At 26.5% G+C, this 13,101-nt stretch overlaps 1 protein-coding gene across 1 annotated transcript; it reads right to left on the reverse strand.

Moving 5' to 3' along the window:
* Positions 1-1,328: 1,328 nt before the first annotated feature.
* Positions 1,329-5,517, reverse strand: LOC145833519 (heat shock cognate 71 kDa protein-like). Its single transcript, XM_082940691.1, has 9 exons — positions 5,443-5,517; positions 5,109-5,238; positions 4,836-4,954; positions 4,349-4,712; positions 3,857-4,158; positions 3,249-3,581; positions 2,937-3,135; positions 1,905-2,240; positions 1,329-1,381 (listed from the first exon to the last, which is right to left on the reverse strand). The coding sequence occupies exons 1-9, from the start codon at positions 5,515-5,517 to the stop codon at positions 1,329-1,331; spliced, it is 1,911 nt and encodes a 636-aa protein (XP_082796817.1).
* Positions 5,518-13,101: the final 7,584 nt, after the last annotated feature.

Consider the following 13,101-nt stretch of genomic DNA (forward strand, 5'->3'; position numbering starts at 1 on the left):
TGTAAGGAAAAATATATTTATATATTAATTGTCTACTTAAGGATAGTAGTCGTCTGTACAACAAAGAATTCAAATTGCTAAAAATATTAAATGATTAGCAGGTTTAAATTTTCTCTTACTAGAATTTCTTGTCTTATATTTATTCTAGAATCTCGTTTTATTAGACTCCCGTTCCAAAAATTTGTTAAAGACGTTTGAATAACTTATTACTTTTTTTAAATTTATTGTTTTACCTAAGTTTTTAAGCTTTTTCTTAAATTTATTTGTTTTTCTGCTTTCCAACTAAACATTGAAACTAACATTTAAAAAATCATATTCTACTTAAACTGATCAGGAGTGAAGTAACCAAACAGTAATAAACAAACTATCATATACATGCAAAATTATTATAGCAGTATATGTTTTTAGGAACCTTTCACTAGATGTAAGTATAGCTGTAAAATTTTTGGTTATGGTCTGCTGCTATTTAAGTCGTAAATGAGTGACAAATGCTGCAAACATATTCAATTTATTGAATTAATCTTTTACTAAGATTAGGTACATGCTCACATCAGAAACTACTTGAAATTAGTTTTAATCTAGACACGCTAAATAAGATTAAGGACCAAACTATATTTAAACTTTATTATCTAACAATTGTTTATTAGCTTAAATATTTTTTTTAGTAATTTAGTTCGATCGTTTAGTCGTTTTTAAATTTACTTAAACAGATGCTTACATCAGGATCAGAAATAAGCTAATTTAATTTAGAAATTGAACTCGTTATTCACGGCTGTGTGTTAATTTATTTCTATTAAGTAAATTTTTACTGAATCTAATTTCTGTTTGGTAAAACTCAGTAAAACGAAGTAAATTTTTATTTCGTTTAATGAACACCGCTAAAATTTGTATCATACTAATAAAAAAAGGAATTTTAAGGCGGATTGGAAGTTAAGCATAGTTAAAAATTTTTGGCAGTTTTATATTTGTTGTTTAACCTTGCGTCAAGGTTTCACAGAACTTAAACTTAAGTAAAACAAACAACTTCTACAAATTAAAAAAAGCCAAATTTTATATTCTTCTAATTGTTTTTCAATTAAAATCAGGTTTAATTATTCATACATGATTATTTTAAAACTTAAACAATAACATGTTTTTTGTTTATTTTATTTTTACAACAAAAAATACATCATAAAGTGGCTTTGAGAAAAAAGGGAGGTCGAAAAAAACTCAATAAAAATATGGCAATATAAAATGGCTCAAAAAAAAAAATCATACAGTATAAATTAAATGCATAAACACAGTATTTATCTAATTAGCCTAATGAAAAAAGCAAAGACAAGCATGATTCAATCAAGTATTATAATGGTTTCTGATTCTTGTTGCGATTCAGGGGATCCACCTGGTATTATTTGATTATTTTAGAAGGTTTTCTATGTACAGCTATAAAGTTTACTTAAAGCAATTTTTCCTATAACCCATAACAAATCTTGTTTTCTACTTCTATAATTGGCAGTAACATTATTTATTTAGCTTATCGAATTTATAATCAGAAACTAATTTAATAAAGAGTTAATATGATACTAAATATAACAAGTAGTAGCCGGGCTACGACTGATTGAGGCAAAAAAGCAAGCCTGGGTTAACAAAACAGTGCAAGCTCAAGATATAAGTTAATATAAATTACTTAAAGAATCAATTAGTAAAAAACAAACACGGTTAATTAGATTAAAAAACTTCGACTAATCATTACTATATCAAATTGACTACTTAATAAGAAGAAAAAATTAACATGATAACAAACTAGTTTTGTAGTCATGAACCTTATTTAAACTCTCAATACTTTTTTACCTTTCTGAGTGTGTAAAAACATTAATATTCCAAATGTGAACAATTTTAATAAAACAAACAGACTCCTGACGTACCTTCCGCAGCAGCGCCAACTTGCTGATAAACTTTCGTCAACACCGGGCTCGCCACATTTTCCAGCTCCTTCTTTTTGCCCTCATACTCGTCCCTTTCAGCCTGTTGATTCGTTTCCAACCACTCCAGCACCTCTTCGCACTTCGCCACCACCGCCTGCCTGTCCTCATCGGATATCTCACCCCTCATTTTGTCGTCCTCGGCGGTCTGCTTGCATTGAAATGCGTAAGCTTCCAGCTGGTTCTTCGCCGCAACGCGTTGTTTTTGCTCCTCGTCTTCAGCCTTGTACCTCTCCGCGTCGTTCACCATCTTGTCTATCTGCTCCTTGCTCAAGCGTCCTGATGAAGGTATTTTAGTAGTTCGTTTGCAAACAGCTTTATCATTAGTACGGTTTAAGAAACAATTAAAATAAGGAAGTAGGGTGGGTGCAAACTGATTTAAGCTTAAAGTTAGAGTTATAAATTCACTTTTTAGGGAATAACATTTCAACGTTTTTGTGATTTACTAAGATCTGTGAAAAGTTTTCAATAAGAACCTATGGACCATAACATTTTCCAACATCAATTTTTCTCAGGATTTAAACAGATTAGACATTTATCTGCTAATTTTCGGAGCTCTGGCCACCCAATTAAAATGAAAAATTTTCTTGAACAAGTTTGAAAATATTATAAAATAAAAATATCAGTTAACAACTTTGTAATTTACATTAAATTATTTTAACTTTATCAATTAACTTAAAGTGAAATTTGTAAAATGTAACTTCAAAAATGATAAACATAATTGTTTAGTGGACTAATAGTTTATCATTCCATAATGATCCTATTGAATTTGTTGAATTTTATTTGTTTTACCTCAAAAACTTATTTGAATTTTTCTTAGCAGTTAAAGGCATTTAATAGCTAAGTTGAAGCTAATTTTAAATAAAATCAATTCGTAAAAACCAATGTTGACAACCATTGTATATTTTATAAAAAGTCAAATTTTATCACCAGTTTTTTTCTTAAAATAGAAAAAGTTAATTAATTAAAACATACCTTTGTCGTTGGTAATGGTAATTTGTTTGGACTTTCCCGTGGACGTGTCACTAGCCATGACGTTCAAGATAGAGTTCGCGTCAACATCATAAGTCACTTCAATTTTGGGAACTCCCTTGGGCGCAGGGGGAATTCCAAAAAGCACGAATGTTCCGAGCAAGTTGTTGTCTTTTGTGAATGCACGCTCTCCCTCGTACACCTGATTAAAAAAGTTTTTGTTTGTTTTTCTAGTTATTGAAAATGCATAACTATAACAACACTGAAAGAAGTGTACTTTTGTATTTAAATTGTAATCTCTTGCTTGTTAAATACCTGAATTCGGACAGAGGTCTGGTTGTCCTCATATGTAGTGAACGATTTGGTCTTCTTGATTGGGACTGTGGTGTTTCTTTCAATGAGTTTTGTCATGACACCTCCGGTGGTCTCCACACCAAGCGAAAGCGGAGCTACATCGAGAAGTAGAAGATCTTTGATCTCCTCCGAAGTGTCTTTATTCAAAAGGGCAGCTTGGATGGACGCTCCATAGGCAACTGCCTCATCAGGGTTGATTGACTTATTGAGCTCCTTGTTGTTAAAGAAGTCTCTTAACTCCTTCTGGATTCTCGGTATGCGAGTTGATCCGCCAACAAGGACAACTTCATCAATCTGGTATCCAATTATTCAAACAGAGTTATTATATTAACAATATGTATTGTAAAATTCAATTGTATTTTATTAGCTCATTTTCTTGTGATTAAAATTGTGAAGAAACAAAGTTAGTGAAAACTTTTGTTTATATTTAATTTATTCAGACTTCTGTAAAAAGTATTTAACTTTAAAATTTTAATACTTGTTTTTATAAACCTGTTTAGTTGAGATCACACAGAAAATGTTAAATGTATACTCAATATTGTATTAATTAATAAAACTGAAAAAAAAACCTTATCTTTGTCAAGCTTTGCTCCCTCTAATGCTTCTTCAACTGGTTGAAGAGTGTAGCGGAACAAATCTACGCAAATGTTTTCGAAACAAGCACGTGTGACGTTGGAGTAAAAGTCTACACCTTCAAACAAAGAATCAATTTCAACACTGGTTTGCGCAGATGAGGATAAGGTCCTCTTGGCACGTTCGCAAGCCGTGCGCAGGCGACGCAAAGCTTTTTTGTTTGATTTGATGTCTCTTCTGTGTTTACGTTTGATTTCATTAACGAAATGATCAACAAGACGACCATCAAAATCCTCACCTGTTTATTTTAATCAAATTTATTTAAGTGGTAGTTGAAGTACCTTAATATTGTTTATTAAAATAGTTATAAAAGCATTAAAAACTTCTTATAAAAACGTGTTTAAACTGGTTGTACCTTTCTATTATTTTCAAAACAAACCACTGTGTATAAAAGCTTGACTACCTTATTAGCCTCAAAGTTTACTCACCTCCAAGATGAGTGTTACCAGCAGTAGATTTAACCTCGAATATGCCATCTTCAATAGAAAGAATGGAAACATCAAAAGTACCGCCTCCCAGATCAAAGATGAGTACGTTTTTTTCGTCCCCAACCTTTTTGTTAAGGCCATAAGCAATAGCAGCAGCGGTTGGCTCGTTGATGATACGGAGAATGTTCAAACCAGAAATGATGCCAGCATCTTTGGTGGCTTGACGTTGGGAATCGTTGAAGTAGGCCGGCACGGTGACTACTGCATTTGTGACAGTTTCGCCCAAGTAGCTTTCCGCAGTCTCTTTCATTTTAAGGAGGATCATGGAACTGATTTCCTCTGGAAAGAATGTTTTTGTTTCACCCTGTTTAGTTATTATGTGAGAAACAAGTATAGTAACTTTGATTGATAAGAAAAATTAAGTTAATAAAAAGCATGCAAAACAAGATAGTTACTATTTGTACACAAATTTTATAATAATAAACACCTTGTATACAACTTGAACTTTTGGCTTTGTGTTATCATCAACAACTGTAAAAGACCATTGTTTAATGTCGTTTTGGACATCTTCATCAGTGTACTTGCGACCAATCAAACGCTTGGCATCTGAAAAAGTTTTATAATTAAGTAAAACATAAACAATATATTAAGTTATGAAATCTGATCAAAATTCAATTAGCTATACATTATCTTAAAATTTAGTTATCAGAGGGACTGTTCAGTATTAATATAAAAATAGTAAAATTAGCTGTTTTCCTACCAAAAACTGTGTTGGTGGGGTTCATTGAAACCTGATTTTTGGCAGCATTACCAATAAGACGTTCAGTGTCAGTGAAACCAACATAACTAGGTGTAGTACGGTTGCCTACGTCATTTGCAATAATTTCAACCTAAAACATTTTAAATCATTTTAAATCATTTTAAATGTCAATCTTTCTTCTAATGCATAAATACATATATGATTAATAATCAAACATAAAAAACTGTTAATTATAACACACACACAACAATTAGTTCAATTATCAAAGTTTTATAATTATATAAATTTAGTAATTGTCATATGAAGCTTAATTAAAATATTTTTTTCAACTTACCTTGCCATGTTGAAAGACACCAACACAAGAGTAGGTTGTTCCTAAATCAATACCTATAGCAGGAACTTTTGACATTTTACAGTTTTATATAATTGAAAACTAATTAAATTTATTTGCGTTTATATAATTTTTATCTATTTTATAAAAACTTGGTTTTCATAACAATACCTTAATTACTGAATATTAATTTCATTTTTAATTCAGAAACAAAAAAATCCAAAAAAATATGATAGTATTTTACTGCACAAACAATCATAAAACAATGGTGCCTTATAAGAAAATTAACAAAATATAGTGCTATGAAAAAAGTAACAACTTTATAAATTTAGCTTTTTATAGTAATAAATATAGTATTGTTTGAAAACAAATTGATTGCACTTAACACTTTACATGAAAATGTTGACTACCTCTTAATATTAAGAGGTTCAAAATCAACGACTGAACTTTTTTAAATTTAATAATCTTATTAGTTTTTTAAGTTCTTATTTAAGAGGTATATGTCTGAATTCAGCATTAATTCATGAATATACACCATGTTAACGATAATTGATTTAATTAAATCAATCCTAACTTAAATATTTACTGGTTAAAAACTCTTTAAATATATACTAATTTTTTCCTTACTCAAGATAATCTTAATTTTTTCTTCAAATAGAAATTTAAATTACTTTTATATTAAGCATTGTTGTAAACAACTTAGGTATTAGTATTTATTTGTATGGAGTTCTCAAAACATTCTTTCTTATCTTAGATTTAAAACAAAAATCTTAAGTTAATCGATGAAATTGAATTTTACACGTTAGAAGGCCCTGGTGTCTTCTATATTAAATTTTTGTAGTATTTAATTTTGTTGGTTGGTCATAATTTTTTTTTCAACTTAGTAATTACATCTACATAAAGCTCAAAAAAAAATATTTTAGAAATTAAAGTGGAAAAAAGAATCATAACAATCTATAACCTTAATTATTAACTTCTTTTTTTTGTTGTTATACTGTATTAGTATTTGTTTCAGTGTAATGTATTTTGCTTTTGATAAACTCTTTGAGCAAAGTATACATAGCAGATCTTGGCTGATAGCAAGTCTTTTTTTATATTAAAATTTAAACTTGGAGATTTAGATAAGTTTAACAAATTCTTTTAATATTAAAATATAGTCTAATAAAGGGGTTTTCATAGTATAATTAGTTTTAATTTTTTTTATCAGAATACCAAGTGTATTTTTTAAGCCCTAAGAAGTAAATCACTTTTTCAAAAATTTTATCTTAAACTAATTTTTAGATATAGATAGTTAAAATTGAAGAGTAAAACAGGCAGAAGAAAACTGAAATGGTAATTAGAATCCACTTAAAAAAACTTGTTTTTTATTTTGAGAAAAATACTTAAAATTTTCACAATATGTATCTTGCACTATTATGAAAGTTCTGTAGTAAAGAATGAAAAATATTAGTAAAAATAAATATAAGAAAATCATGTCCATAAAACCTTACAACAAAACTTTTGTTTACTTGATAAACTAAAATTGTCCAAAATTTTATAACTCATTATCTTTTAACTAAACACTGCCTGATATTTTGCATAGGACTTTTCCTGGAAACTTGAGATATTTTATTAAAAAATGTACTAGGAGATAGATTTTTAGTGATATCAAATTGTTTAATATTTAAGAAAACTTGTTGTACTCTCAAAATATAACCAGCTATATCTAAAATTTAGCTTGAATATTAGAAATATGTAAAAAGCAACTTGTAGCATAGTAAAAGTTATAAAAAACAAGACTAACTTAAAAAAAAATTGATTTACTTTCTCCTCCTTTAGTCTTAACATTTTATAAGATGTAAGGCATGTATAAATTATAAAGTAGAAAAACTTTAGTTAGTGAATTATTTTTCTAGTGTCAGATGATAATAAAGAAAGTTTTAGCAAGCTTTTTACTTATGATTCATAAAGCTTTTGCTAAACGTTAAAAAAAGCTCGCAAGACTAATAGATAAGTTAAAAAGTATAAAATATAAGTAGCAGTATGTGCAAGTTAAGGCCATGGTGTAGGATTTTTTATACTAACAGTGATCCTTATTTGTTATCTTAAACTGTGTTCTATGAAATTTTTTTTCTATAAAAGAATATATATTGAACATTTGAGGTTAAGTCAGATGAGTAAAAAGTTTCAAATACACATGTTTAGTAAAGATAGTTTCTTTGCTAACTACCTTAAAATTTTGAAAACAAAATATCTTAAAATATACTTTCTCATTTCTCAACATTAATTCTTGAACCTGAAGAAAAAACTTAAATTTACAATTAAAAATAAATTAAATGTTAAGCAATACATTACCAAAAAGTTCAGATTTTCTTCTTTACAATTATGTATTATTCAGCTTAAATTATACTAAAAGCTCTGAAGATCCTTTTAGAAAAAATATTGTCAGTTTAAGTGACAATCATTAATAAGAAAAATATTTAGTAATTAAGCATTTATACATTGAGCACTCAAACTCATACAGTTGTATAACTTAAGTAAAGTTATACTAAATAAGTTTAAGAACAACTGCTTGAACACTGTAGGAGAATATTGATTTTTATCAAGGCTCTTTAACAGAAAATTATTAGAATTTGTTACAAAAACCAAGGTTACCACTTTTTAAAGCAAAAAAAAAAGACTTCTTAAAAAGAGTGACTAAAAACTGATATAAGTCAGCTAGAGTTCACAAAATTTTTTTATAAATTTTCAAGCTAGTTTGCAAATAATTTAATTCAGTTGGCACAGAAAAAATTAAATGATAAACATTCTGAATAAAAATTGCACAATTTTTTAACCAGCTGCTTACTATGCACACAATAATGTGATATATAAAAGGAGAACTACTTTTTTTTTCTTTGCTTATTTACACCTATAATTTAAATTCTTTTAAAATCACTTAAATCAGGACTGCAATAGTGTGCTTTCACACTTAAGGGTTACAAATGGATGTAAAAATATAACAATTAATAAATACAAATATAGCTATAAACAGTATTCAAGCAGAGCTAGAGCGGCTAGGAAATTTTTTACTTAAGGATGAAAAAATCACTGAAAAAAAAATCAGACCAGGATTGGCATATCAAATAAATGAATATAAATATACAGCTTACTAACAATATAAAAATTAAACTAGGCAGAAATTTTCAAAACATAACAAAACTAGCAGGAGTTAGCCTGGTTATCAGGCTACCCAGCAAAATTCATTTGTCAAGCAAAAATAGCCTAAATGAGTGGTAGCCAGATTGTTTTTATATGTAGTCTCAATACAAAATTCAAACCCAAAAACTGCTTTTGTTGTAATCTTAATCAGATATTAACAAATTTTTGTTGGTTTAAACATTCATAACAATAACTAATATTTACAACTCACTTTATTTCTTTAACTAATTTACTAAAAGTAGTTTCAAAAATTAAAGAAAACTGTTAAGCATTAAATGAAATTAATTGAAATTTATTTAAGTCTGAACAATTTTATATCCAAGTAAACATATTAGTGTGGAACTTTAAAAAAAATTAAATGGTTACCTGATTGAAAAAAAAAGGTATTTTATTGAAGTTGGAAAACTAAAATTTCTTAACATGCACAAAAGAAAAGTTTGTTTTCTTATACTATGTACAAGTAAAAACAATTGAATTATTCATGACCTGCACTAAATATACACAACAAAGACTTCATTGGAATAGTGTAATCATTTTGTAATTAATAGAATGCACAGCAGTCTTAAAGATACTTAGCATTATATATACTATAACTGCACTAATTAAAGAGTAGCTTTCTCAATAACCAGCACGTTTTTTCAATTAAATGCCACAAAAAGCACCTAATCTATTACAAGTCGTTCTAATCAGAACAAAAGCTTGAAGTTTTAGAAAAATTAGAAGACAACATTGAACATATGATGATTAAATTTATTTAAGCGCAGTAAATCTAAAAATGTAATGGCAGCAATAAAATCAGTAATTAAATGCCAATAAAAAAGTGTTATTAACATACAGTCTAACTTGAAAAATAATTAAAAACTCGTAACAAGATACGTTTAAAAGTATTTAAACATTTTAGAATGAACTTAAACTTACTTTATACACTTCTAACCATATTTATTTAAATCACTGACTGTAAACTAGTTAAAGAGAAGTTTCAATAACGAAATCTTTTTTCGTATGTCTCATTTTATGAGAATGTAATTTGTTGTGCTTCTAAAATATTTGCAACTAAGAGTTTTTATAGTCTTTTCTTAATTTTTTTTATTTTTGATAACTTTTTTCACCGTTATGAATTAATAAATTAAGTTAAAAATACTTTGTAAGTAAAAATTCTTCATTGGCTCAAGATTTTATAAAGTATTGTACATAACTTCAAAAATTAACTTATACGGAAATTATAAGTGTTTAACTTTTCTGCAATAATTAAGTTTACAGTTTTTCATTTGAAATTTTTTATAAGTTCTATAAGTTTATTAAACAAAAATTTGAAAAAAGTTTTGATCGTCTAATGATATGTTTTTCAAACTCATTAACTAATTTGCTAATTTTTAAGTTATAAAATATAAAAAAACGCGACATGTTTAGTTTCAAATTTGTTAAAATGTGTTATTATACTATTTTAAGTTTTAGTATTAACTGAACATAGCTTGTACGTTTTTGTCAAAGTAACGTAAACTAGGTATAAAATATTATTAAGTTTTTAATAGAAACAACAAAGTTATGTCAAGTAACACTCAGAGTAAAAAAAAATTATAACTATCTATTGTTTATTAAATTAACACAGAAATGAAGATGTCATGCAAACAGATATTAGTCCTGTACAGGACGTTAAAAGGTATCCAAGTGGTGTGCGACTCATTAACCGAAAGGTTCTTCGTGCACCAGGTCCTAGGACCAAATCTTTTGAGCGTCTAATTTTTGTCGCTTAATAAACTATACTACATTAGGCTTTCAAGTCAACATGAAGAGCCAAAACTATTTGCAATCTTAATAGCAAAAGTTAAGTTTACTTTAAAACTTTCAAAACTATTAAAAACATTTAGTATCGACAATAAATATTAAACTTTGGTTAATATAAGTCGAACAAAATACGAAAAGAAAAAAAACTATATGACTGTTTTTAATCCCAACTAGCTGAATTATGCTTTTTAGTAAAAAACCTATTTAAAAACTTAAAAATATAAGCACTAAAAAACTTTTTTAAATTATGTTTTATAAAACTAAACTATTAACTTTACTACAACTGGGTTTTCACATGTCAACCATTTACTGTTTACAACCGTTTACCGTATACATGTAATACACCCAGAAAGGGAGTTATTTCGCTTACATTGAGAAACTGTACTATAGACCTTGGTTTGCAGCAAAATAGTATCTAGAAACTGTTTTGAATTTATGTTGCTATTTATTGATGCTTTTTAAAATAGTTTTAGTTTTTGACATAAAAACTTTTCAAATAAAACTTTGTAAACTAGCCACTTTTAAGTGTTAAGAGTGCATTTTTTCTATGTTACAAAACTTCTACTTACATACCAAAGTCTAAAACTTTTCATAAGTTTATCTCTAGCTACTCCATGACTTTTATTGTTGATAAATATAGAAATAACTTTGAGTATATTAGCGACATAATTACTACACGTTTTAACTTAGCTTCAATTAATATTCAAAGTAGTTTTTAATATCAATATAAAACAGTTAAAAATGTATTATGTTATTTAAGTTTTTAATAAATAATTTTTTGGTTTAAGTTTAAATTAAAGTTAAGGTGTAACTGTAACACACAATTTATTATGATGTGATAAGATTTTTTAAGTAGTCTAAAACACTATTTTTTTTAAATTATGCATACCTCATTTCAATTTTTCTAGAAAAACATTAAATAAATAATTTAATGTGTTTATACTATAAGAAACTTATTATTGAACAAGTTTTTAAACGATTAGAAAAACTCAAATGAAACTCATTAACTTTCAAAGATTAGTTCTAAGTTAAATTTAAGTTATGTTAATAAATGTTTTGTAATAATTATAAGTCATTTTTCATATTGAAATATAATTTTTTTCATATTCAAAACTTAAAAAATAATCTATTTATTGATAGTAAGTTATAAGCTAAACCATAAATAATGTTAAATATAGTACATTTACTAGTAATTGTAGCTATAAAAAGCAAACTATTTCGCAATATAGAAAATTGAAAAATAATTAAAAAGCAAATCTTCAAGCCATGTTTTATATTTTGAATTAGTAATTAATATAAATGAAACATAAAACTTTATTTTACCTCGTGGTACTTGGAATAAGGTTATAAATCTACTTTAAAACGTAGTATTAAATAAAAAATTTATAAATTTACTAAATAAACAACATTAGTTATCAAAAACAATAAAACTCAAGCAAATTTATTATTAAATCAATGTATTGCTAATAAATTTATATAAAATAAATTTTATTTAAAAAAATTGTAGAAATATTATTGAAAAATAGATAATGATTATCTACGTAAAAAAGAGAACAAAACTGAAAACTTAATTTTGATAAGAAATAAGCTTACTAAAAATAGCTACTCGATTTTTTTTTCTTATAAAGTGAGTCAACTTCTGTCTAAAAAGTTTGGTTAAAAATAGTTAGCTTTTCTTACTTTTAAATTATCATTTTTAATTTTCTAGGACCGAAATTGAAAAAAAATTGTATCAGTGAATTTTAAATTTTTTAAAGTATTAAACAGTACCGCAAAAAATAATCTAAGATTTTTAAGCCTTTGAATGTTCTAAACAAACAAGGTAAACTTTTTAAAGTACATCCGAAAATAAAAACAAAATAAATTGAAAGTGAGAAAACTTAATTCAAGCTGTACTAGAAACGTTAGGATTTCACTTAAAACAGTTTAAAATTGACTTATTTGCTTTATTTCTTTTGAATGAATGTGTTTGTATCTTTTATAGCTTTAAAATGTGAGATCAAAAAACAAATCTAAGTTTTTTTTCAATCCTAATAAGTTTCTTATCTTTATGTTTTGAATTACTTAACTTTAACTAAATAAAAATAAGCTTGTATTTGAACCTTATAGTAAAAAAATTGTTAAAAATTAGATTTAACTTGGTTGAAGTTATTTCAATGTCATAAAATCTTAATTAATTTTAGACAGCCTATTAAAACACACTTAAAACTAAAGTGAACTAAACATCTTAAGGAAAAGTGGAAAATAAACTAACTAATTATTTTCAAATGCACAGATATTTTCCGATGATATTAGTAAAGTTTTAACTAATGCATTAAAAGTTGTGTGAAAGAAGTATAGTTAAAACAGTGTTTTTAAAGGGTAAAACCAAACATATTTTTGAGTTAGAAAATTGGATTGTTGTTTAAACATAAAGAAATTAAAAGAGAGCTTTTGCGGTTTTTATAAAGTACTTTTTAATACCATTTCTATATATTTTAAGAGCATCATGATCATTCATAAAATTTACTTTTTGAAATAGTTTTCTAACCTAATTAAACTACAGATTACTTGAACCTTTTGGTTATATTTAATAAAAAAAAATTCCTTAAAAAGCTTAATTACTAACAAATTTTCAATTTGAATTAAATGTTCCTAATTTTATGTATAATAGAAAATTTAAAATCAAAAACTACAGCAAAAATTATTTGAAAAGAG

Source organism: Thalia democratica, chromosome 4, assembly GCF_965202585.1.
Source record: "Thalia democratica chromosome 4, ktThaDemo2.hap1.1, whole genome shotgun sequence".
NCBI lineage: Eukaryota > Metazoa > Chordata > Thaliacea > Salpida > Salpidae > Thalia > Thalia democratica.